The following is a 26,246-nucleotide window of genomic DNA, read 5'->3' on the forward strand; positions in this document are numbered from 1 at the left end:
GGATTCCGGGTAACATGAGCATGAGCTGCTGCCGTCAAGGAGTCACGTGGTTTCCAACTGTCACGTGGCTCTGTGACGTCAACGGATCCTTCTGCGGGATTGGAATTAGCCGCTATATCGAATTGGAACGCACTCCCCGGAAGTGATTTGACACGCATGGCCGGAAGTGACCTGTAAATGACCCGGACGTGAGTGTCTATTATTCTGCAGACGTAACGGTGATGGTCCATGTGGTCCAGAGAAGAGGCAGCGGCAGCATCACCTCCACCTGTCCTGATCCCAGCGGCCGCCTCCATCTGCACAGCCACTCAGGTGACTGCGGCCCTCCCTCCACCCGGGGGCGCCATCCAGATCTACATCCTGATCACTCACTTATGTGCTGTCCCAGGGCGATGCTACAGGGCGTATAATATCACAGACTGCGGGGCGATGCTACACGGTGTATAATATCGCAGACTGCGGGGCGATGCTACACGGAGTATAATATCGCAGACTGCGGGGCGATGCTACGCGGCGTCTAATATCGCAGACTGCGGGGCGATGCTACGCGGCGTCTAATATCGCAGACTGCGGGGCGATGCAACGCGGCGTCTAATATCGCAGACTGCGGGGCGATGCTACAGGGCGTCTAATATCGCAGGCTGCGGGGCGATGCTACGCGGCATCTAATATCGCAGACTGCGGGGCGATGCAACGCGGCGTCTAATATCGCAGACTGCGGGGCGATGCTACGCGGCGTCTAATATCGCAGACTGCAGGGCGATGCTACGCGGCGTCTAATATCGCAGACTGCGGGGCGATGCTACGCGGCGTCTAATATCGCAGGCTGCGGGGCGATGCTACGCGGCGTCTAATATCGCAGGCTGCGGGGCGATGCTACGCGGCGTCTAATATCGCAGGCTGCGGGGCGATGCTACACGGCGTCTAATATCGCAGGCTGCGGGGCGATGCTACGCGGCGTCTAATATCGCAGGCTGCGGGGCGATGCTACGCGGCGTCTAATATCGCAGACTGCGGGGCGATGCTACGCGGCGTCTAATATCGCAGGCTGCGGGGCGATGCTACGCGGCGTCTAATATCGCAGACTGCGGGGCGATGCTACGCGGCGTCTAATATCGCAGGCTGCGGGGCGATGCTACACGGTGTATAATATCGCAGACTGCGGGGCGATGCTACACGGTGTATACATGGGGCGATGTGTGATCTGTTTTATAGTATGTAGTTTGTATGATAATAACCTGTATGTAATGATTGTATATACAGTAAGTGAATAATCTGTATAAGGATGTAACCTGCTTTGTCACCCAGGTGGTAATTGTTCGGCTGCCGCCACGTGATTGGTCCTGCATGGCTGATGATGTACCTGGATCAGGGTCCGATGAGTGAGAACATAATAACCATTACCCTGGAGGTGGTTCAGATGCTGACGGGAGAGGTGAGTACCTACCTGTGACAGCTCCTCCTGTGCAGGGATGAGGGTGATCTCCTTGTGTCAGATGAGTTAGAGGCTGAGGTAGTTTGTGTCCTGGTGGTGGGTGCAGTGAGGTCCTCGGGTAAGTCTGTGAATAGATAACGGGTAACATAATAAGGAATCGGTGAATGATAGGAAATGTCCTGGAGGTGGTGGCCAGCGGGTGGCCGAGGCACTAGAGAGGTTAATCATCCAGAATAAATATAAAGACGGACGAGTGAAGAGACGATGTAAATCCTCTGGGCATCAGATAATTGTCTTTATTCTGTTACATCTTCAGGATTATATGGTTGTGAAGAAGTGTGGGGACCACATGATTCCCTGCGTCGCAGGGGGACTGAGGGGGATCCAGCCCCTGGAGCCATTATCTCATAGCTACATCTCAGAGGGAATGGGCAATGAGCGGAGGATCCTGGAGCTCACCAACCGGATCATCCATCTGCTGAGCGGAGAGGTGAGCGCAGCTGGGACGGCACACAGTAACGCCAGGCTGGTGGCTGATAACTGTCTATATTTACAGGTCTGGAAGTATTTGGGTCATTCATCCCTCCACAGTGACCCAGAAGTAACGGAGCATCACCAACCTATCCCACCTGTAGGTAAGAGGAGACCTTTTCTGATATGCAAATTAGCTTTCCTGACTCATGTCTTCTGGCTCTGACTCTTCTCTCTCCTGGGCTGACAATGAACCACGCCCCATTTTTCTTTGACTGACAGCTCTGCCTTTTGTTACATTCATGTCATGTGACATCATCTCAAGTCCTTTAACCTCCTAACATTAGCAAACTGTACCCATACTGTGCTGTATGCATCTGAGCACATGAAATCACAGCAGCCTCCAGCAAGGTTCGGGAGGAGCAGAAGTCCATGGAGGCTGCTGTGATTTCATGTGATCAGATGCATACATGGGGTACATTCCGCGAATGTAAAGAGTACAAGTACCTTTGATGGCATCACCCTGGTCACATGACATGACCTGCTGAATAGTAAGGAGGCCTAAGGCATGGGGAGGAGTAGATGGGAGGGGAGAGCCAAGCAAGGCACGCCCCCTCTGTTTCCAGGTAATGTAACACAAAATAGATTTATGAGGATGTGAAGGAAACCATAGAATGTGCATAAGAAGGTGTCATTTAGTTAAATGGGTTCTATAGGAACCTGTCACTGGCTGTATATGTGCAAAGGAGATGTGTCTAGCAGGGGCCTCATCCCTTTTACCAGCAGCTCAGCTCAACGGCTGGAGAAATAGCTCTCAGCCAGTTCCCAACCTTAAAGGAAATGTCCTGTCACAATCCATCCTGATAACCCAGAGACACTTACTGATAGATCCAGGCACCAGGAACTGCGGTATCTTCTTATATTTGTTATCCATGGCCTCCTTCCTTCTAATATCAACTTTTATAATTATGCTAATTAGCCTTCATGTTGCAGCTTCTTAGACTGTTACACTGTGCAGCAGCAATTTATCCCTTCCACCATGTGCTGAAGTTTCCACTGCTGTATTGAGATTACACCAAGCAGATGGAGGAGTAAAGCACTGAGGGGGGAGCACAGTGGAGCTCTAATAACACCCCCAGAGCCCTTCAAGCTCATTAGCATAATTATAAAAAGTTGATTTTAGGAGTCAGGAGGCAATTGATAACAAATATAAGAAGATTATCAGAATCCCAGTACCTGGATCTATGAGTACTGTCTCTGGTTTATAGACATGGATTTTCATAGTACATTTCCTTTTAAAGGGATATTGTCTGTCTGTTTTTAAGTATCTTTGATATTCCTGTGAGCACCTGTATTTATCAAGAAGTGGGAACATGTCTAAGGCAGCGGGATAAATGTGGGGCAGGGCAGGAAGACGTGCAGGGGGCAGAGTTACAGCTGGAACAATGCAGGGCCCGAGGGGAGGAGCTTGACTCTTTCTCATTGAATTTAGTGACTCAGCCGTGACTGGACAGTTCCTTTAAGCAAATGATTCTCCTTTTCTGGAAACCTTCGTAAATGATTTTATTCTTTTAACAGAATCTCCAGACGATTTCTCTGCAGAAATTAAAGCAGAATCTGCTCCACGTAAAGAAGGGATTGATGTAGAGAAGCCGCGGGACGGGCACACGGAGGAAGGTGCCGGCTCTGCCGAGCTCGTGTACAGGCCGCGGCTCCTCTCTATTAAAGAAGAATTGCTTCCAGTCATAAGTCGGGCCCAGGATTTACCAGACGATGTTAAGGAAGAATCTGGGTCACGGAAAGAGAATCTGAAAGACTCTAACGTGAGCGAAGCTGCGGGTCCTACCCCGCGACACTCATCTCCTGGTGTTAAAGGGGAGTCTGTTTTATTTCGGGAGGAGAACGCTCCGGATGCAGAAATGGCGAGTATAAGTCACGCACAGGATCTCTCCGCCCACATCAAGCAGGAGCTGGAGTCTGCGCAGGACACGGACTCCTACACACAGATCGATTATTTGATCCCTTTTACCGATGAATGTAGCGGAGACGATAGCGATTCACCCGGCGCAGATAGAAGCGCCATAAAGAACAACGGGAGGTGTTATCAAGGGTCTAAGACCCCCAACCAGAAGAACTACAAGTGCTCAGAGTGTCCAAAGTGCTTTACGAGAAATGCAGATCTGCTGAAACATCAGAGGGTCCACGGACGGGCGCAGTCCATCATATGTTCCGACTGTGGGAAAACGTTTGCCAAGAATTCCCTGTACGTGCGGCACCAGAGAATTCACACGGGGGAGAAGCCCTTTTCTTGCTCAGATTGTGGGAAGACGTTCTCAGTCAGCGCCCATCTGATCACGCACCAGAGAATTCACACAGGGGAGAAGCCCTTTGTGTGTTCCGACTGTGGCAAGTCGTTTAACCAGAAAGCTTCGCTCATCAAGCACCGGAGGACTCATACGGGCGAGAAACCGTTCGTCTGCGCCGACTGCGGCAAGTGTTTCACAAGCAGCACAAACCTCACGCTGCACCAGCGCATTCACACCGGGGAGAAACCGTACGCTTGTTCCGTGTGTGGAAAACGCTTTAGAAGTAGTCCCAATCTTATCTCCCACCAGAGAATCCACACGGGGGAGAAGCCATACTCGTGTTCTGAATGTGGCAAGTTCTTCACCAATAGCTCGGTGCTGGTCAGACATCAGAGGACACACACCGGAGAGAAGCCATTTTTATGTGCTGAATGCGGAAAGTGTTTCACCCGAAACTCGCAACTTATTAAACATCAGATGATCCACGCCGGACAAAGACCCTACGCCATTAAAGGGGTTGTGTGAGGATCGGTAAAGCTCCTGATGCTCCTCCCGGTGGCTCTAGGATTTATAGAAGTGATGGCCCATAAATGTGACCCATCGCCGGCCTCCGCAGTCACATTAAAGTAGATTTTTTTTCCCCTAACCTAAAGACTGGTAGAGTTTCCGCAGGTTTAGGCTCCTGTAGCCTGGTCAGTATTATGTGCATGGACATAGGAGCGGCGCCTCTCATGTCTGACATTAAAGAACGTGTATAACTGACAAGGTCTCCTGAGCTCCTTCCTCCATCTACAGCGCGTGGCAACTGATCGGTGGCATCCAGGAGCTGTATAGCGCCCCCTGTGGAGGGGGGGGGGGTGATGTGTAGGGGATCATTGACTTATAGGAAATATTCAGTAGTAAATTGAATGTTACAGCTTTGCTCTGGTATAGTCCATGACATTTACAACATAATATTACAAACAGTCATAGGAGGGAGGGTCCTGATCACAAGAGCTTACAGTCTATGAGGATGAGGGGGTGACACAAGAGCTTACAGTCTATGAGGATGAGGGGGTGACACAAGAGCTTACAGTCTATGAGGATGAGGGGGTGACAAGAGCTTACAGTCTATGAGGATGAGGGGGTGACACAAGAGCTTACAGTCTATGAGGATGAGGGGGTGACACAAGAGCTTACAGTCTATGAGGATGAGGGGGTGACACAAGAGCTTACAGTCTATGAGGATGAGGGGGTGACAAGAGCTTACAGTCTATGAGGATGAGGGGGTGACACAAGAGCTTACAGTCTATGAGGATGAGGGGGTGACACAAGAGCTTACAGTCTATGAGGATGAGGGGGTGACACAAGAGCTTACAGTCTATGAGGATGAGGGGGTGACACAAGAGCTTACAGTCTATGAGGATGAGGGGGTGACACGAGCTTACAGTCTATGAGGATGAGGGCAGGACACAAGAGCTTACAGTCTATGAGGATGAGGGGGTGACACAAGAGCTTACAGTCTATGAGGATGAGGGGAAGACACAAGAGCTTACAGTCTATGAGGATGAGGGGTGACACAAGAGCTTCCAGTCTATGAGGATGAGGGGGTGACACAAGAGCTTCCAGTCTATGAGGATGAGAGGAGGACACAAGAGCTTCCAGTCTATGAGGATGAGGGGGTGACACAAGAGCTTACAGTCTATGAGGATGAGGGAGGACACAAGAGCTTACAGTCTATGAGGATGAGGGGGTGACACAAGAGCTTACAGTCTATGAGGATGAGGGGGTGACACAAGAGCTTACAGTCTATGAGGATGAGGGGGTGACACAAGAGCTTACAGTCTATGAGGATGAGGGGGTGACACAAGAGCTTACAGTCTATGAGGATGAGGAAGTGACACAAGTCTATGAGGATGAAGGGGTGACACAAGAGCTTCCAGTCTATGAGGATGAGGGGGTGACACAAGAGCTTCCAGTCTATGAGGATGAGGGGGTGACACAAGAGCTTCCAGTCTATGAGGATGAGGGGGTGACACAAGAGCTTCCAGTCTATGAGGATGAGGGGGTGACACAAGAGCTTCCAGTCTATGAGGATGAGAGGAGGACACAAGAGCTTACAGTCTATGAGGATGAGGGGGTGACACAAGAGCTTACAGTCTATGAGGATGAGGGGGTGACACAAGAGCTTACAGTCTATGAGGATGAGGGGGTGACACAAGAGCTTACAGTCTATGAGGATGAGGGGGTGACACAAGAGCTTACAGTCTATGAGGATGAGGGGATGACACAAGAGCTTACAATCTATGAGGATGACAGGAGGACACAAGAGCTTACAATCTATGAGGATGAGAGGAGGACACAAGAGCTTACAGTCTATGAGGGGGGCGCCCCTGTGCTCATGCCCTGTATTGTCAGCATTGCTGGGGACTCCTTGCATCATAGCGATCTGTAATGTAAAGAGCTCCTGCACCCATACAAGCCCCAGGGCTTCTGCGTGAACCATTGTATAACTACAACCACAACTCCTTCCAGTCACATAACAAAACGCAACAGAAACGCTGAGTGTAAACGCGGTCACATGCTGCATTCATATTGCAATGAGACAATGTTAATGCAAGGTGTGAACGCAGCCTGAGAGTCGGCGCCATCACCCTGCGTCTCCCTGAAGCAGCGCTGTGTAATCCCATTATATGCTATTTTAGCTCCTGTCACTGGGACGCTGTAGCGGTGCAGCTGCACTAGTCCGTTGCATGATCAGCTGTGTGATTCTGAGACTACAACAAAATGGCCGCCGCTGAAGGGGGCGGGCCGCGCATGCGTGGTCTGTGAATGTATCCTGCGGCGGCCATAGTTGATTTTGGAAAATGACAGAAGTTCTCGCAAAATGGAGCCAATCGCGCACGCAGGGGCAGTCACGTGATCAACTCCGGGCGGAAGTCTTTATTGTCTGCTAAACAATAACGGAGACAAATGATGGAAACGGAAGTAACATCCGGGGAAATAGATTGAGGAGCCGCAGCGCTGGAGGTACCAGAGCAGCATGTGTGTATGTGCAGATTACTGCTATGGGGGATCTGTAGGTGACACTGCTATGGGGGGATGTGTAGGTGACACTGTTATGGGGGGATGTGTAGGTGACACTGTTATGGGGGATGTGTAGGTGACACTGTTATGGGGGATGTGTAGGTGACAGTGTTATGGGGGGATGTGTAGATGACAGTGTTATGGGGGATGTGTAGGTGACACTGTTATGGGGGATGTGTAGGTGACACTGTTATGGGGGGATGTGTAGATGACACTGTTATGGGGGGATGTGTAGATGACACTTATGGAGGATGTGTAGGTGACACTGTTATGGGGGGATGTGTAGGTGACACTTATGGAGGATGGGTAGGTGACACTGTTATGGGGGATGGGTAGGTGACACTGTTATGGGGGATGTGTAGGGGACACTGTTATGGGGGATGTGTAGGGGACACTGTTATGGGGGATGTGTAGGTGACACTGTTATGGGGGATGTGTAGGGGACACTGTTATGGGGGGATGTGTAGGTGACACTGTTATGGGGGGATGTGTAGGTGACACTGTTATGGGGGGATGTGTAGGTGACACTGTTATGGGGGGATGTGTAGGTGACACTGTTATGGGGGATGTGTAGGTGACACTGTTATGGGGGGATGTGTAGGTGACACTGTTATGGGGGGATGTGTAGGTGACACTGTTATGGGGGGATGTGTAGGTGACACTGTTATGGGGGGATGTGTAGGTGACACTGTTATGGGGGGATGTGTAGGTGACACTGTTATGGGGGGATGTGTAGGTGACACTGTTATGGGGGGATGTGTAGGTGACACTGTTATGGGGGGATGTGTAGATGACACTGTTATGGGGGATGTGTAGGGGACACTGTTATGGGGGATGTGTAGGGGACACTGTTATGGGGGATGTGTAGGGGACACTGTTATGGGGGATGTGTAGGTGACACTGCTATGGGGGATGTGTAGGTGACACTGCTATGGGGGGACGCGTAGGTTGACGCGGTCGTGGGGGAGGACGCGTAGGTTGACGCGGTCGTGGGGGAGGACGCGTAGGTTGCCGCTGTCGGGGGGGAGGACGCGTAGGTTGCCGCTGTCGTGGGGGAGGACGCGTAGGTTGCCGCTGTCGTGGGGGATGCAGATTAGGAATCAGTGATGGAGATGTGGAGACGTGTCCTCTTTGCAGTAGGTCTCCTCTGAGCTGGCGTCTTCTCCTCAGTCGCCATCGTCTTCTTCTTTGTCGGAGATGGGAAAGGACGGATCGGATGTGGCGGAGCGCGTCGTGGACCTTGCCCTGGAGATCATCTTCCTGCTCACAGGAGAGGTGAGGGGTCGGGTGAAGCTCGTGTGACACTTGCCCTTTCTTTGAGGTTGTACATATAGATATTATCAGGTGTCTCCATACACAGGATTACAATGTAACGAGGAAGACACCTGCTGTGCTGGGGGGATGGAGCAGGACGCAGATCCCGTTACTCGCGTCATCTCCATCAGTGGTCAATAAGAGAATCAATGAGGAGAAGGTCCTGCAGATCACCAACAAGATCATCGAGCTTCTGAGCAGAGAGGTGAGGGCCGCTTCATGTCCCCTTCACGGCTGGATATGATCTCTTACCGAGGAGAAGATACAGCACATGGTCTGCTGAGGCATTCTGGGATTGATCACAGAGCCCACAGAATAAGAACACCTTAGTTTCTGATCAGATTCAGACAGAAGGCCGCACGTCAGGGAAATTGTGTCTCCACATCTCGGATAAGCCTGGAGTGAATGGAAGATCTCCTGTAGGCCCTCGCTGCGTTATATTCTATGATCTGATATTCTGATTTAGTAAAATACATTTCTCCTTTTGGCTTCTTTTCTAAATATTGCATCCAGGGTGAAGATCCGACTGGAATTAAAATGGAGGCAGCAGCTGAGGAGACGCCGGTAAGGTGTGAGGAGCCGCCTCCTGGGAATGGAGGTCCTGGAGACATCAGCTCAGGTATCACTATGAGAGGAGGATGGAGCCGTGAGGTGAGAGGAGGATTGTCACATATTACAGATGTCTGTTCCTCAACCACAGATGGATCCGTAGCAAAAAGATCAGAATCCGGGCCTTGCCGTGAGGAGAATGTCCCTCAAATTTGGGTAGGCCGCGTGCTTGCGGCGTGTGTCGCCTCTCCTGTGGGCAGGCCGTGTGCTTGCAGCATGTGTCGTCTCTCCTATGGGCAGGCCGTGTGCTTGCAGCGCGTGTCGTGTCTCCTGTGGGCAGGTTGTGTGCTTACAGTGTGTGTCGTCTCTCCTATGGGCAGGCCGTGTGCTTGCAGCGTGTGTCGCCTCTCCTATGGGCAGGCCGTGTGCTTGCAGCGTGTGTCGCCTCTCCTATGGGCAGGCCGTGTGCTTGCAGCGTGTGTCGCCTCTCCTATGGGCAGGCCGTGTGCTTGCAGCGTGTGTCGCCTCTCCTATGGGCAGGCCGTGTGCTTGCGGCGTGTGTCGCCACTCCTATGGGCAGGCCGTGTGCTTGCGGCGTGTGACGCCTCTCCTATGGGCAGGCCGTGTGCTTGCGGCGTGTGTCGCCTCTCCTATGGGCAGGCCGTGTGCTTGCGGCGTGTGTCGCCTCTCCTATGGGCAGGCCGTGTGCTTGCGGCGTGTGTCGCCTCTCCTATGGGCAGGCCGTGTGCTTGCGGCGTGTGTCGCCTCTCCTATGGGCAGGCCGTGTGCTTGCGGCGTGTGTCGCCTCTCCTATGGGCAGGCCGTGTGCTTGCGGCGTGTGTCGCCTCTCCTATGGGCAGGCCGTGTGCTTGCGGCGTGTGTCGCCTCTCCTATGGGCAGGCCGTGTGCTTGCGGCGTGTGTCGCCTCTCCTATGGGCAGGCCGTGTGCTTGCAGCGTGTGTCGCCTCTCCTATGGGCGGGCCGTGTGCTTGCAGCGTGTGTCGCCTCTCCTATGGGCAGGATCTCGCTCTCAGACCTGGTGGCCGCCATGTTTTCATGTCCTGTTTCTTGATGACTCTTCTGTCCTCTGTTTTATCATCTCACACAGAATCGGAGGGAAGAAGTGACTAATATGAAGGCAGAAGACGACCTGTGTATTGAAGGATATCAGCAATGTAAGGAGGAGGATGATCCTGTAGAGATCAGCTCCGGTGAGTGGTAAGCGGTGGCACCACAATGTCCCGTTACACGGCGCTGTCCGGGCTGGGTCAGAATAGGCGCATTGTGATAATACGGAGTCTGTGGATGTTATAGTACGGGATTGTCTAGGGACATGGCCTGGGGGGCCTCCATATCAGGAGATGTGCCCCTAAACAGTGAGCACTGATTGCTTGGTGTGTAATAGGGGGAGAAGCCACACCCAGATGTCAAATATTTCCAGTATAAATTACAGAGGATGGTACCAGACAAGGTCCATAGAGAAGAAGCTCATAGGAAACCATTGTGTGGCTGAGGGAACGTCCATCCCCTCGAGTGTTTTCTGTACAGAAGTCATTTGTATCCTTCGTGTCTCCTGGCAGGTGACCCCGGCAGGAGTTTACAGGAACAGATCATTTTACTTCCGGATTTTGAAGCAGAAGAGTCTAATATTGCAGAGGAAGGTCCTGGAGGACTCGTTCCAGCCGCCCGTATACCCGGGTTTCCTCCTGACCGAGGTTTCATAGCAGATTCCTGTAATCGCAGGGAACTTTACTCCAAGATAATTCATGGCGGCGCCGGTAGGTTCTATCCCTGTCCTCTATGCGGGAAACTGTTTAAGAAGAACTCTAGTCTCTCCATGCACATGAGGATCCACCGTGACGAGCGGCCATATCCCTGTTTACAATGTGGCAAGTCCTTCACCCAGAACTCCATTCTTGTGGAGCATCAGAGAATTCACACAGGAGAGAAGCCGTTTTCATGTTCGGACTGCGGTAAATTCTTTGCGCAGAGGTCGGCCCTTGTTAAGCACGAGAGAAGCCACACAGGGGAGAAGCCATTTACGTGTCTGGAATGTTGGAAGTGTTTTACCCGTAAAGATCATCTGGAGAGACATCAGAGAATTCACAGAGGCGAGAGACCGTTTCCCTGCTCGGAATGTGGCAAGTGTTTCACTCGGATATCGGTTCTAGTTGCACATCAGAGAATTCACACAGGAGAGAAGCCATATTCGTGTGCCCAGTGTGGGAAGTATTTTGCCTACAAATCTGTTCTTATTGAACATGAAAAAACCCACACGGGGGAGAAGCCCTTCTCGTGCTCCGAATGTGGCAAACGTTTTGCCCAGAAAGCAACTCTGGTGGCGCATCAGAGAACTCACACGGGGGAGAAGCCCTTTTCATGTTCAGAATGTGGGAAAGGTTTTACCTTAAAATCGGGTCTTGTTAGACATCAGAGGACGCACGTGGAGGAGAGGCCGTGTTCAGAATGTGGGAAATGTTTTGGCGTAACGTCCGATGACGTTGTACATTGTACATCATACACGGGGGACAATTCTCTGGTAAAATGTTATCTCTGTAAGTTCTTACCTCAATCAGTGTAATAAAGAAACCGTCCTGGAAATGTAGGTTCTTCTGGGCCTTGTACTCACATCGGAGGTCAGTAACCGCTCCTAGAATGGAGATACTTCCCGGAAAAGTTACTGCCGTTTAGATTCGGGAAGCGGAATTCATCCTCATCAATTCATGCGCAGTAATAATAAACGTATTTCCACGTAACGTCTTGTGATCGCAGCAGATGGAAGGGATTTGTATGGACCCGCAGTGAACCACCTGTCCTCATCTACGAAGAGTTAAGAAAAAAGGGGGTGAAAATCACATCCCTGTGCCCCCTCCAGTCCTATAATTAACTACACTACTTGTTTCTCATCTGTTCTTAAAGGGCTTGTCCACTTTCAGCAAATAACTGATATTGTTTGTTGTGTGTTGAAAAGTTGTCACATTTTCCAATCTACTCTCTGTATCAATTCCTCACAGTTTTCTAGATCTCTGCTTGCTGTCCTTCTCTAGAAAGCTGACCGTGGTCACACAGGTGCATGAGCCGTTGGTATCGCAGAGGGCGCGGTCACACGTCGCGTTTAAAAACGCATCGCAATAGCTGAAGAATGATTTGCCTAATTAAACAGCTGTTAACAGGTGTGTTTACAAAACGCAACCGTAAACACATTGTTAATGCATGTGTTAACATTGCGGTTAACATTTGCGTTTTGTAAACGGAAGTGTTAACAGCTGTTTAATTAGGCAAATCTCCCTTCAGCTGTTGCAGTGCGTTAAACGCGACGTGTGACCGCGCCCAGAGAGTAATCCGAGCCGTGTGATGATAACCGCTGTCACCATAGACAGATTTCTATTCTACTTTGACTAAACATAGAAGCTTTCTATAGCAGGACAGCAAGCAGAGGAATTTATACAGAAAGCATATTGGAAAATTGTATATTTTCTTATTACACAATCTCTATCAATTATTTTCTGAAAGTGGACAATCCCTTTAAGATCTTGGATTTGTTGGGGTGTAGCCACAGATGCAGGTGGATCATAATGGGTGAAGACTTATTATTAGAGGGGTTTTCCTCCCACTTGGACAAGTTTCTTATATGTACTCGGGATAACAGGATAACACATTCTCTAATTCACTGTTATTAACAAAAATTTAGCATTTCACAGATATAATTCCAACCGGTCTCTATCAGTCCTGATGTACACAATTTCAGTTGCCCCTAGACACAACCCTGTAACTTCTGACTTCGGGTCGGGTGGCGCCATCTTGGATTCGTTTGTGACAGCGTGGAGTTGAGTATCAGGCACCAGGGGTAGTGGACCCACTGGACCACTGCAGACGATGACGTAAGCCGACACCTGGGAGCGGAGTCTAAGTGGTACCCGGCTTTCACCAGCGCCTGCCGCAAAGCGGATTGGACTTGCTGTGTCGGGGACGTAGCGGTAGGTCAGGGCAGGCAGCACAGGATCAGAGTCGGGGATGTAGCGGTAGGTCAGGGTAGACGGCAAGCTTTCTCAATTGCTATAAGGCACAAAGATTTGGCAGGGTGTGGCTGGGTTATAAGGGATTCTGGAAAAGTCCAGCACCAATCAACAGTGCGATGGCTCTTTAAATCTTCGGGATTCGGGATCTTTGTGCCTTATAGCAATTGAGAAAGCTTGCTGTCTGCCCTGACCTACTGCTACGTCCCCGACACAGCAAGTCAACTTTGTGGCGGGCTCTGGTGAAAGCCGGGTACCATTTAGATTCTGCTCCCAGGTGTTGGCTTACGTCATCGTCTGCAGTGGTCCAGTGGGTCCATTACCCCTGGTCCCTGATACTCAACTCCACACTGTCACAAAGGAATCCGAGATCCAAGATATTACACACCTGAGCTGCTGCAGAGCCTCATAATACACACCTGAGCTGCTGCAGAGCCTCATAATACACACCTGAGCTGCTGCAGAGCCTCATAATACACACCTGAGCTGCTGCAGAGCCTCATAATACACACCTGAGCTGCTGCAGAGCCTCATAATACACACCTGAGCTGCTGCTGAGCCTCATAATACACACCTGAGCTGCTGCTGAGCCTCCTAATACACACCTGAGCTGCTGCTGAGCCTCATAATACACACCTGAGCTGCTGCAGAGCCTCATATTACACACCTGAGCTGCTGCAGAGCCTCATAATACACACCTGAGCTGCTGCAGAGCCTCATAATACACACCTGAGCTGCTGCTGAGCCTCATAATACACACCTGAGCTGCTGCTGAGCCTCATAATACACACCTGAGCTGCTGCTGAGCCTCATAATACACACCTGAGCTGCTGCTGAGCCTCATAATACACACCTGAGCTGCTGCTGAGCCTCATAATACACACCTGAGCTGCTGCTGAGCCTCATAATACACACCTGAGCTGCTGCGGAGCCTCATAATACACACCTGAGCTGCTGCGGAGCCTCATAATACACACCTGAGCTGCTGCGGAGCCTCATAATACACACCTGAGCTGCTGCGGAGCCTCATAATACACACCTGAGCTGCTGCAGAGCCTCATAATACACACCTGAGCTGCTGCAGAGCCTCATAATACACACCTGAGCTGCTGCAGAGCCTCATAATACACACCTGAGCTGCTGCTGAGCCTCATAATACACACCTGAGCTGCTGCAGAGCCTCATAATACACACCTGAGCTGCTGCAGAGCCTCATAACACACACCTGAGCTGCTGCAGAGCCTCATAACACACACCTGAGCTGCTGCTGAGCCTCATAATACACACCTGAGCTGCTGCTGAGCCTCATAATACACACCTGAGCTGCTGCAGAGCCTCATAATACACACCTGAGCTGCTGCAGAGTCTCATAATACACACCTGAGCTGCTGCTGAGCCTCATAATACACACCTGAGCTGCTGCTGCTGAGCCTCATAATACACACCTGAGCTGCTGCTGCTGAGCCTCATAATACACACCTGAGCTGCTGCTGCTGAGCCTCATAATACACACCTGAGCTGCTGCTGCTGAGCCTCATAATACACACCTGAGCTGCTGCTGCTGAGCCTCATAATACACGCCTAAGCTGCTGCTGCTGAGCCTCATAATACACGCCTGAGCTGCTGCTGCTGAGCCTCATAATACACGCCTGAGCTGCTGCTGAGCCTCATAATACACACCTGAGCTGCTGAGCCTCATAATACACACCTGAGCTGCTGAGCCTCATAATACACACCTGAGCTGCTGCTGCTGAGCCTCATAATACACGCCTGAGCTGCTGCTGCTGAGCCTCATAATACACGCCTGAGCTGCTGCTGCTGAGCCTCATAATACACGCCTGAGCTGCTGCTGAGCCTCATAATACACGCCTGAGCTGCTGCTGAGCCTCATAATACACACCTGAGCTGCTGCTGAGCCTCATAATACACACCTGAGCTGCTGCTGAGCCTCATAATACACACCTGAGCTGCTGCAGCCTCATGATACACACCTGAGCTGCTGCTGAGCCTCATAATACACACCTGAGCTGCTGCTGAGCCTCATAATACACACCTGAGCTGCTGCTGAGCCTCATAATACACACCTGAGCTGCTGCTGCTGAGCCTCATAATACACACCTGAGCTGCTGCTGCTGAGCCTCATAATACACGCCTGAGCTGCTGCTGCTGAGCCTCATAATACACGCCTGAGCTGCTGCAGAGCCTCATAATACACGCCTGAGCTGCTGCAGAGCCTCATAATACACACCTGAGCTGCTGCAGAACCTCATAATACACACCTGAGCTGCTGCATAGCCTCATAATACACACCTGAGCTGCTGCTGAGCCTCATAATACACACCTGAGCTGCTGCTGAGCCTCATAATACAGACCTGAGCTGCTGCTGAGCCTCATAATACACACCTGAGCTGCTGCTGAGCCTCATAATACACACCTGAGCTGCTGCTGAGCCTCCTAATACACACCTGAGCTGCTGCTGAGCTTCATAATACACACCTGAGCTGCTGCTGAGCCTCATAATACACACCTGAGCTGCTGCAGAGCCTCATAATACACACCTGAGCTGCTGCTGAGCCTCATAATACACACCTGAGCTGCTGCTGAGCCTCATAATACACACCTGAGCTGCTGCTGAGCCTCATAACACACACCTGAGCTGCTGCTGAGCCTCATAATACACACCTGAGCTGCTGCTGAGCCTCATAATACACACCTGAGCTGCTGCTGAGCCTCATAATACACACCTGAGCTGCTGCTGAGCCTCATAATACACACCTGAGCTGCTGCTGAGCCTCATAATACACACCTGAGCTGCTGCTGAGCCTCATAATACACACCTGAGCTGCTGCTGAGCCTCATAATACACACCTGAGCTGCTGCGGAGCCTCATAATACACACCTGAGCTGCTGCGGAGCCTCATAATACACACCTGAGCTGCTGCTGAGCCTCATAATACACACCTGAGCTGCTGCTGAGCCTCATAATACACACCTGAGCTGCTGCTGAGCCTCATAATACACACCTGAGCTGCTGCAGAGCCTCATAATACACACCTGAGCTGCTGCTGAGCCTCATAATACACACCTGAGCTGCTGCAGAGCCTCATAATACACACCTGAGCTGCTGCAGAGTCTCATAACACACACCTGAGCTGCTGCAGAGCCTCATAACACACACCTGAGCTGCTGCAGAGCCTCATAACACACACCTGAGCTGCTGCAGAGCCTCATAACACACACCTGAGCTGCTGCAGAGCCTCATAACACACACCTGAGCTGCTGCAGAGCCTCATAACACACACATGAGCTGCTGCTGAGCCTCATAACACACACCTGAGCTGCTGCTGAGCCTCATAATACACACCTGAGCTGCTGCTGAGCCTCATAATACACACCTGAGCTGCTGCTGAGCCTCATAATACACACCTGAGCTGCTGCTGAGCCTCATAATACACACCTGAGCTGCTGCAGAGCCTCATAATACACACCTGAGCTGCTGCAGAGCCTCATAATACACACCTGAGCTGCTGCAGAGCCTCATAATACACACCTGAGCTGCTGCAGAGCCTCATAATACACACCTGAGCTGCTGCAGAGCCTCATAATACACACCTGAGCTGCTGCAGAGCCTCATAATACACACCTGAGCTGCTGCAGAGCCTCATAATACACACCTGAGCTGCTGCTGAGCCTCATAATACACACCTGAGCTGCTGCTGAGCCTCATAATACACACCTGAGCTGCTGCTGAGCCTCATAATACACACCTGAGCTGCTGCTGAGCCTCATAATACACACCTGAGCTGCTGCTGAGCCTCATAATACACACCTGAGCTGCTGCTGAGCCTCATAATACACACCTGAGCTGCTGCGGAGCCTCATAATACACACCTGAGCTGCTGCGGAGCCTCATAATACACACCTGAGCTGCTGCGGAGCCTCATAATACACACCTGAGCTGCTGCGGAGCCTCATAATACACACCTGAGCTGCTGCTGAGCCTCATAATACACACCTGAGCTGCTGCAGAGCCTCATAATACACACCTGAGCTGCTGCTGAGCCTCATAATACACACCTGAGCTGCTGCTGAGCCTCATAATACACACCTGAGCTGCTGCAGAGCCTCATAATACACACCTGAGCTGCTGCAGAGCCTCATAATACACACCTGAGCTGCTGCAGAGCCTCATAATACACACCTGAGCTGCTGCAGAGCCTCATAATACACCCCTGAGCTGCTGCTGAGCCTCATATTACACACCTGAGCTGCTGCCGAGCCTCATATTACACACCTGAGCTGCTGCCGAGCCTCATAATACACACCTGAGCTGCTGCTGAGCCTCATAATACACACCTGAGCTGCTGCAGAGCCTCATAATACACACCTGAGCTGCTGCTGAGCCTCATAATACACACCTGAGCTGCTGCAGAGCCTCATAATACACACCTGAGCTGCTGCAGAGTCTCATAATACACACCTGAGCTGCTGCTGAGCCTCATAATACACACCTGAGCTGCTGCTGCTGAGCCTCATAATACACACCTGAGCTGCTGCTGCTGAGCCTCATAATACACACCTGAGCTGCTGCTGCTGAGCCTCATAATACACACCTGAGCTGCTGCTGCTGAGCCTCATAATACACACCTGAGCTGCTGCTGCTGAGCCTCATAATACACACCTGAGCTGCTGCTGCTGAGCCTCATAATACACGCCTGAGCTGCTGCTGCTGAGCCTCATAATACACGCCTGAGCTGCTGCTGAGCCTCATAATACACGCCTGAGCTGCTGAGCCTCATAATACACACCTGAGCTGCTGAGCCTCATAATACACACCTGAGCTGCTGCTGCTGAGCCTCATAATACACGCCTGAGCTGCTGCTGCTGAGCCTCATAATACACGCCTGAGCTGCTGCTGCTGAGCCTCATAATACACGCCTGAGCTGCTGCTGAGCCTCATAATACACGCCTGAGCTGCTGCTGAGCCTCATAATACACACCTGAGCTGCTGCTGAGCCTCATAATACACACCTGAGCTGCTGCTGAGCCTCATAATACACACCTGAGCTGCTGCAGCCTCATGATACACACCTGAGCTGCTGCTGAGCCTCATAATACACACCTGAGCTGCTGCTGAGCCTCATAATACACACCTGAGCTGCTGCTGAGCCTCATAATACACACCTGAGCTGCTGCTGCTGAGCCTCATAATACACACCTGAGCTGCTGCTGCTGAGCCTCATAATACACGCCTGAGCTGCTGCTGCTGAGCCTCATAATACACGCCTGAGCTGCTGCAGAGCCTCATAATACACACCTGAGCTGCTGCAGAACCTCATAATACACACCTGAGCTGCTGCATAGCCTCATAATACACAACTGAGCTGCTGCAGAGCCTCTTAATACACATCTGAGCTGCTGCCGAGGCCCACTCCCTGTGTGCTAGGATCGTGTTATGAATGCAACGCTAGCGGAACGTGTGACCGCTCCTTAAGTGCTTTTTCATCAATAAAGACAAGAAGAATCTTTTAAGTTTGGTGAGTGCCGTCCATCATTTTGTCTTCCTCCACTCTGTGATTGTATACGGCGCACACAGCGCTGATCGCTATTGAGGGACGGGAATTGGACGACAGCTCGGGCCCCATCTAGTGACTGCAGGTTGACAATTCCCCCCATGATGGCGGCCATGGTGTTGCGTAATGAGCACCACATGTTTTGCATGTTGAAAAGTTGCAGTTCTCATTACATAACACATCAATTTGTGACCTATTGTGCTCCCCTTCCTATTGGGTCCCCCTCTCTCTGTTCTCCCTCTTATTGTGCCCCCCTCTCTGCTCTCCCTCTTATTGTGCCCCTCCTCTCTGCTCCCCTTCCTATTGGGTCCCCCTCTCTCTGTTCCCCCTTTTATTGTGTCTCCCTCTTATTGTGCCCCCTCTCTGCTCCCCTTCCTATTGTGCCCCTCCTCTCTGCTCCCCTTCCTATTGTGCTCCCACTCTTATTGTTCCCTATCTGCTCCCCTTCCTATAGTGCCCCCTCTCTGCTCCCTTTCTTATTGCGCCCCTTCTCTCTGCTCCCCTTCCTATTGTACTCCCCCTCTTACAGTGCCCCCCCTCTCTGCTCTCCTTCTTTTGCTTATTATGCCCGATCTCTGCTCCCCTTCCTATTGTGACTCCCTCTCTGCTCCCCTTCCTATAGTGCTCCCCCTCTCTGCTCCCCTTCCTATAGTGCCCCCTCCTCTCTGCTCCCCTTCCTATAGTGCTTCCCCTCTCTGCTCCCCTTCCTATAGTGCCCCTCCCTCTCTGCTCCCCTTCTTATTGTGCCCCCCTCCTCTCTGCTCCCCTTCTTATTGTGCCCCCTTCCTCTCTGCTCCTCTTCTTATTGTGCCCCCTTCCTCTCTGCTCCTCTTCTTATTGCGCCCCCTTCCTCTCTGCTCCTCTTCTTATTGTGCCCCCTTCCTCTCTGCTCCTCTTCTTATTGTGCCCCCCTCCTCTCTGCTCCCCTTCTTATTGTGCCCCCTTCCTCTCTGCTCCCCTTCTTATTGTGACCCCTTCCTCTCTCTGCTCCCCTTCTTATTGTGCCCCCCTTCCTCTCTGCTCCCCTTCTTATTGTGACCCCTTCCTCTCTCTGCTCCCCTTCTTATTGTGCCCCCCTCCTCTCGGCTCCCCTTCTTATTGTGACCCCTTCCTCTCTGCTCCCCTTCTTATTGTGACCCCTTCCTCTCTCTGCTCCCCTTCTTATAGTGCCCCTTCCTCTCTGCTCCCTTTCTTATTGTGACCCCTCCCTCTCTGCTCCCCTTCTTATTGTGCCCCCCTCCTCTCTGCTCCCCTTCTTATTGTGCCCCCATCCTCTCTGCTCCTCTTCTTATTGTGCCCCCTTCCTCTCTGCTCCTCTTCTTATTGCGCCCCCTTCCTCTCTGCTCCTCTTCTTATTGTGCCCCCTTCCTCTCTGCTCCTCTTCTTATTGTGCCCCCTTCCTCTCTGCTCCCCTTCTTATTGTGCCCCCCTCCTCTCTGCTCCCCTTCTTATTGTGCCCCCTTCCTCTCTGCTCCCCTTCTTATTGTGACCCCTTCCTCTCTCTGCTCCCCTTCTTATTGTGCCCCCCTTCCTCTCTGCTCCCCTTCTTATTGTGCCCCCCTCCTCTCGGCTCCCCTTCTTATTGTGACCCCTTCCTCTCTGCTCCCCTTCTTATTGTGACCCCTTCCTCTCTCTGCTCCCCTTCTTATTGTGCCCCCTTCCTCTCTGCTCCTCTTCTTATTGTGCCCCCTTCCTCTCTGCTCCTCTTCTTATTGCGCCCCCTTCCTCTCTGCTCCTCTTCTTATTGTGCCCCCTTCCTCTCTGCTCCTCTTCTTATTGTGCCCCCCTCCTCTCTGCTCCCCTTCTTATTGTGCCCCCTTCCTCTCTGCTCCCCTTCTTATTGTGACCCCTTCCTCTCTCTGCTCCCCTTCTTATTGTGCCCCCCTTCCTCTCTGCTCCCCTTCTTATTGTGCCCCCCTCCTCTCGGCTCCCCTTCTTATTGTGACCCCTTCCTCTCTGCTCCCCTTCTTATTGTGACCCCTTCCTCTCTCTGCTCCCCTTCTTATAGTGCCCCTTCCTCTCTGCTCCCTTTCTTATTGTGACCCCTCCCTCTCTGCTCCCCTTCTTATTGTGCCCCCCTCCTCTCTGCTCCCCTTCTTATTGTGCCCCCATCCTCTCTGCTCCTCTTCTTATTGTGCCCCCTTCCTCTCTGCTCCTCTTCTTATTGCGCCCCCTTCCTCTCTGCTCCTCTTCTTATTGTGCCCCCTTCCTCTCTGCTCCTCTTCTTATTGTGCCCCCTTCCTCTCTGCTCCCCTTCTTATTGTGCCCCCCTCCTCTCTGCTCCCCTTCTTATTGTGCCCCCTTCCTCTCTGCTCCCCTTCTTATTGTGACCCCTTCCTCTCTCTGCTCCCCTTCTTATTGTGCCCCCCTTCCTCTCTGCTCCCCTTCTTATTGTGCCCCCCTCCTCTCGGCTCCCCTTCTTATTGTGACCCCTTCCTCTCTGCTCCCCTTCTTATTGTGACCCCTTCCTCTCTCTGCTCCCCTTCTTATAGTGCCCCTTCCTCTCTGCTCCCTTTCTTATTGTGACCCCTTCCTCTCTGCTCCCCTTCTTATTGTGACCCCTTCCTCTCTGCTCCCCTTCTTATTGTGACCCCTCTCTCTGCTCCCCTTCTTATTGTGACCCCTTCCTATCTGCTCCCCTTCTTATTGTGACCCCTTCCTATCTGCTCCCCTTCTTATTGTGACCCCTTCCTCTCTGCTCCCCTTCTTATTGTGCCCCCTTTCTCTCTGCTCCCCTTCTTATTGTGCCCCCCTCTGCTCTCCGTTTTATTGTGCCCCCCTCCTCTCTGCTCCCCTTCTTATTGTGCCCCCCTCCTCTCTCCTCCCCTTCTTATTGTGCCCCCCTTCCTCTCTGCTCCCCTTCTTATTGTGCCCCCCTCCTCTCTGCTCCCCTTCTTATTGTGCCCCCCTTCCTCTCTGCTCCCCTTCTTATTGTGCCCCCTTCCTCACTGCTCCTCTTCTTATTGTGCCCCCTTCCTCTCTCTGCTCCTCTTCTTATTGTGCCCCCCCTTCCTCTCTCTGCTCCTCTTCTTATTGTGCCCCCTTCCTCTCTGCTCCCCTTCTTATTGTGCCCCCCTCCCTCTCTCTGCTCCTCTTCTTATTGTGCCCCCTTCCTCTCTGCTCCCCTTCTTATTGTGCCCCCCTCTCTGCTCCCCTTCTTATTGTGCCCCCCCCTTCCTCTCTCTGCTCCTCTTCTTATTGTGCCCCCTTCCTCTCTGCTCCCCTTCTTATTGTGCCCCCCTTCCTCTCTCTGCTCCTCTTCTTATTGTGCCCCCTTCCTCTCTGCTCCCCTTCTTATTGTGCCCCCCTTCCTCTCTCTGCTCCCCTTCTTGTTGTGCCCCCTTCCTCTCTGCTCCCCTTCTTGTTGTGCCCCCCTCTCTCTGCTCCCCTTCTTATTGTGCCCCCTCCTCTCTCTGCTCCCCTTCTTATTGTGACCCCTTCCTCTCTCTGCTCCCCTTCTTATTGTGACCCCTTCCTCTCTTCTCCCCTTCTTATTGTGCCCCCTCTCTCTGCTCCCCTTCTTATTGTGCCCCCTTCCTCTCTGCTCCCCATCTTATTGTGACCCCTTCCTCTCTTCTCCCCTTCTTATTGTGACCCCTTCCTCTCTGCTCCCCTTCTTATTGTGCCCCCTTCCTCTCTTCTCCCCTTCTTATTGTGCCCCCCTCTCTCTGCTCTTTTTATTGTGACCCCCTCTGCTCCCCTTCTTATTGTGCCCCCCCCTCCTCTCTGCTCCCCTTCTTATTGTGCCCCCTTCCTCTCTGCTCCCCTTCTTATTGTGCCCCCTTCCTCTCTGCTCCCCTTCTTATTGTGCCCCCCCTCTCTGCTCCCCTTCTTGTTGTGTCCCCCTCGCCCCACCTCCGTGCTACTGGAGGGGCAGTGACGCATATAGTATATATAAGCAGGGACAGGATCTTATTAGGATTTGTGAGGGTTACACTGGGTCAGCGCAATCGGCGTGTTATATATTCTCGGCACAATTCTGGAGATAACAGTATGAGGACAATGTGCAGGACGCGGTGGCTGTACATTACATATAAGACCTGAGGAATCAGGTCCTCAACACTGAGAGTCTGGCTACAACACAATGGCCGCGACCGCAACTGCACTACTAGAAAATGGCCGCCGGGTGATTCTGAGCACGCGCAGTCGGATGCCGGCATCTTGGCCGCCATATTACTTCAGGGCGCTCTCACTTGTATCCGCAGTTGTCGCAGAGGATGGAGCGGCGCCGAGGACCATTGTACTGACCGGAGGTGTGACCGCACTGATCACTTCCGGGGGTAAGTTTGCAGCCGCTCGGTGTGAATTGTCTCCTGTGCGGTTCTTCATATACTGTCCACAACATAGTGTTTCCTCTTGTGGAGGGAGGATATCCAGCCTATGTTATAGTAGACTATGCTGCAGGGACTGTGGCCTCCGCCATATTCTTGTAGTCTGTATACAGGCGGTCCCCTACTTAAGGACACCCGACTTACAGACGACCAATAGTTACAGACGGCCCCCTCTGCCCCCTGTGACCTCTCTGGATGTTACTATAGTCCCAGCCTGCACTGATCAGCTGTAAGGAGTCTGTAATGAAGCTTTATTCATAATCCTTGGTCCAATTACAGCAAAAATTTTGAAACTTCAGTTGTCACTGGAACAAAATAAAAAAATTGTCTAGAACTTTGATTATAAAATATACAGTTTCGACTTACATACAAATTCAACTTAAGAACAAACCTCCGGACCCTATCTTGTACGTAACCCGGGGACTGCCTGTAATGGGACTTGTCTTCTGACACATTGGGGGATATTTATCATGCGCCGGCGCTTGTGCATATTCCGAGGGTTCCGCCTCTTGATGTATCGGGCAGGCTGCTGCGCAGCGTTTATTCTACGCCAGGCCTGCCAGGCAGCGAGTGCTCCGGCACAGGCGCAGTACTCCCCCACTCCCGGCCGAGTAGGCCCCCCCCTTCTCGCCCCTTGATGCCAGTGGCGGATTGGGGCAAATAATCGCCAGTGCTGGCAATAACTTCGCATTTACTATTATTTTGGGGCCTGACGTGGTGCAGAGGTCTTGATAAATTTGCACCATTGACCCAGATCAATAGAAGCCCCTGCACCAGTTTTCTGGGGACTTTGCAGAGAAAAGAACATGAATTCTGTTTGTACGTGTATTTTTAAAGCGTCTGCGCCAGTTCTGTGTCATCGGACCGCGTGCCGCATTTATTACTGCGACTTGATGGAATTGTGCTGCACTCGTGTACACATGTGCAGGGCGCGCCAGATTCAGCAAGAGCCTGCGCCAGGATACGGTAACCTGACGCACCTGGCACAGGAGGGACAACACAGGAGGGACTGCACATAGTACAGACTGCATAGGAGGAACTGCACGGAGGGGGCTGCACGTCCTACCTTACTGCACATTAGAGACTGCACAGGAGGGGCTTCACATGGTAGAGACTGCACAGGAGGGGCTTAACATGGTACAGACTGCACAGGAGGGGCTGCACGTGGTACAGACTGCACAGGAGGGGCTGCACGTGGTACAGACTGCACAGGAGGGGCTGCACATGGTACAGACTGCACAGGAGGGGCTGCACGTGGTACAGACTGCACAGGAGGGGCTTCACATGGTAGAGACTGCACAGGAGGGGCTTCACATGGTACAGACTGCACAGGAGGGGCTTCACATGGTACAGACTGCACAGGAGGGGCTGCACGTGGTACAGACTGCACAGGAGGGGCTGCACGTGGTACAGACTGCACAGGAGGGGCTGCACTTGGTACAGACTGCACAGGAGGGGCTTCACATGGTACAGACTGCACAGGAGGGGCTGCACTTGGTACAGACTGCACAGGAGGGACTGCACATGGTACAGACTGCACAGGAGGGGCTTCACATGGTACAGATTGCACAGGAGGGGCTGCACTTGGTACAGACTGCACAGGAGGGGCTGCACTTGGTACAGACTGCACAGGAGGGACTGCACATGGTACAGACTGCACAGGAGGGGCTGCACTTGGTACAGACTGCACAGGAGGGGCTGCACATGGTACAGATTGCACAGGAGGGACTGCACATGGTACAGGCAGCAGAGGAGGGACTGCACATGGTACAGACTGCACAGGAGGGACTGCACATGGTACAGGCAGCAGAGGAGGGACTGCACATGGTACAGACTGCACAGGAGGGACAGCACATGGTACATGCTGCACAGGAGGGACTGCACATGGTACACACTACACAGGAGGGACAGCACACGGTACAGACCGCACAGGAGGGACTGCACATGGTACAGGCAGCACAGGAGGAACTGCACATGGTGCACACTACACAGGGGGGGGGGGGGCAGCACATAGTACGGACTGCCTTACTGCATCACTAATGATAAATCAGATCTCGTCCACCTGATGCAGATTATAGTCAGAAGATAAGTGGCCGTACTCCATGTCCCTGCCACTCTGATGGCACTCAACTCCCAGGCTGGAGGCTACACGCTAGAAAGGAGCGCACCGCCTGACCCAGACATACTGCTGGGCTGGATGGGGCCGATTGATGCCCGTAACAAGCCAGCTCTGCGATTGGCCAGGGGTGTTATTTCCGCACATTGGCTGTTTGACAAGCAACATGTCTGGGTCAGGCAGCTGAACCCAATCATCAGGTCCAATCATCTCTACTACAGGGACTGGCAGGGACAAGACTACAGCGCTGTCCCATATTTTAAACATTAAAGAATGGCTGGAGAATCATATAAGTCTTCTTCTATCACCTGCTTATCCTCATAGACTGTAAGCTCTTGTGTCACCCCCTCATCCTCATAGACTGTAAGCTCTTGTGTCACCCCCTCATCCTCATAGACTGTAAGCTCTTGTGTCACCCCCTCATCCTCATAGACTGTAAGCTCTTGTGTCATCCCCTCATCCTCATAGACTGTAAGCTCTTGTGTCACCCCCTCATCCTCATAGACTGTAAGCTCTTGTGTCACCTCCTCATTCTCATAGACTGTAAGCTCTTGTGTCACCCCCTCATCCTCATAGACTGTAAGTTCTTGTGTCACCCCCTCATCCTCATAGACTGTAAGCTCTTGTGTCACCCCCTCATCCTCATTGACTGTAAGCTCTTGTGTCATCCCCTCATCCTCATAGACTATAAGCTCTTGTGTCACCCCCTCATCCTCATAGACTGTAAGCTCTTGTGTCACCTCCTCATTCTCATAGACTGTAAGCTCTTGTGTCACCTCCTCATCCTCATAGACTGTAAGCTCTTGTGTCACCCCCTCATCCTCATAGACTGTAAGCTCTTGTGTCACCCCCTCATCCTCATAGACTGTAAGCTCTTGTGTCACCCCCTCATCCTCATTGACTGTAAGCTCTTGTGTCATCCCCTCATCCTCATAGACTGTAAGCTCTTGTGTCACCCCCTCATCCTCATAGACTGTAAGCTCTTGTGTCACAGCCTCATCCTCATAGACTGTAAGCTCTTGTGTCACAGCCTCATCCTCATAGACTGTAAGCTCTTGTGTCACAGCCT

At 52.0% G+C, this 26,246-nt stretch overlaps 3 protein-coding genes across 4 annotated transcripts in view; all 3 read left to right on the plus strand.

Moving 5' to 3' along the window:
* The window catches only part of LOC140106026 (uncharacterized), a 582,332-nt gene that overhangs the window by 74,665 nt on the left and 481,421 nt on the right, over positions 1-26,246 (plus strand). The gene's annotated exons all lie outside the window — the stretch shown is intronic.
* Positions 157-11,897, plus strand: LOC140105782 (uncharacterized). Its single transcript, XM_072129870.1, has 12 exons — positions 157-312; positions 1,309-1,435; positions 1,752-1,925; positions 1,992-2,070; positions 3,485-4,734; positions 7,199-7,240; positions 8,449-8,553; positions 8,639-8,797; positions 9,106-9,211; positions 9,293-9,357; positions 10,250-10,352; positions 10,722-11,897. The coding sequence occupies exons 2-12, from the start codon at positions 1,355-1,357 to the stop codon at positions 11,720-11,722; spliced, it is 3,165 nt and encodes a 1,054-aa protein (XP_071985971.1). The 5' UTR covers positions 157-312; positions 1,309-1,354; the 3' UTR covers positions 11,723-11,897.
* LOC140106109 (uncharacterized) overlaps positions 22,887-26,246 on the plus strand; it is a 32,321-nt gene continuing 28,961 nt past the window's right edge. Inside the window, exon 1 of the mRNA XM_072130350.1 lies at positions 22,887-23,010. The gene's annotated coding sequence lies outside the window, so the exon portion shown is untranslated. The remainder of the gene's footprint in view (positions 23,011-26,246) is intronic.

Source organism: Engystomops pustulosus, chromosome 11, assembly GCF_040894005.1.
Source record: "Engystomops pustulosus chromosome 11, aEngPut4.maternal, whole genome shotgun sequence".
NCBI classification, from domain to species: Eukaryota; Metazoa; Chordata; class Amphibia; order Anura; family Leptodactylidae; genus Engystomops; species Engystomops pustulosus.

Coding starts and splice junctions, on each gene's coding strand:
- LOC140105782 (XM_072129870.1), top strand. CDS start 1,355: ATGATGTACCTGGATCAGGGTCCGATGAGTGAGAACATAATAACCATT. Junction 1,436..1,751: donor TTCAGATGCTGACGGGAGAG/GTGAGTACCTAC, acceptor TTACATCTTCAG/GATTATATGGTTGTGAAGAA. Junction 8,798..9,105: donor TCGAGCTTCTGAGCAGAGAG/GTGAGGGCCGCT, acceptor TATTGCATCCAG/GGTGAAGATCCGACTGGAAT.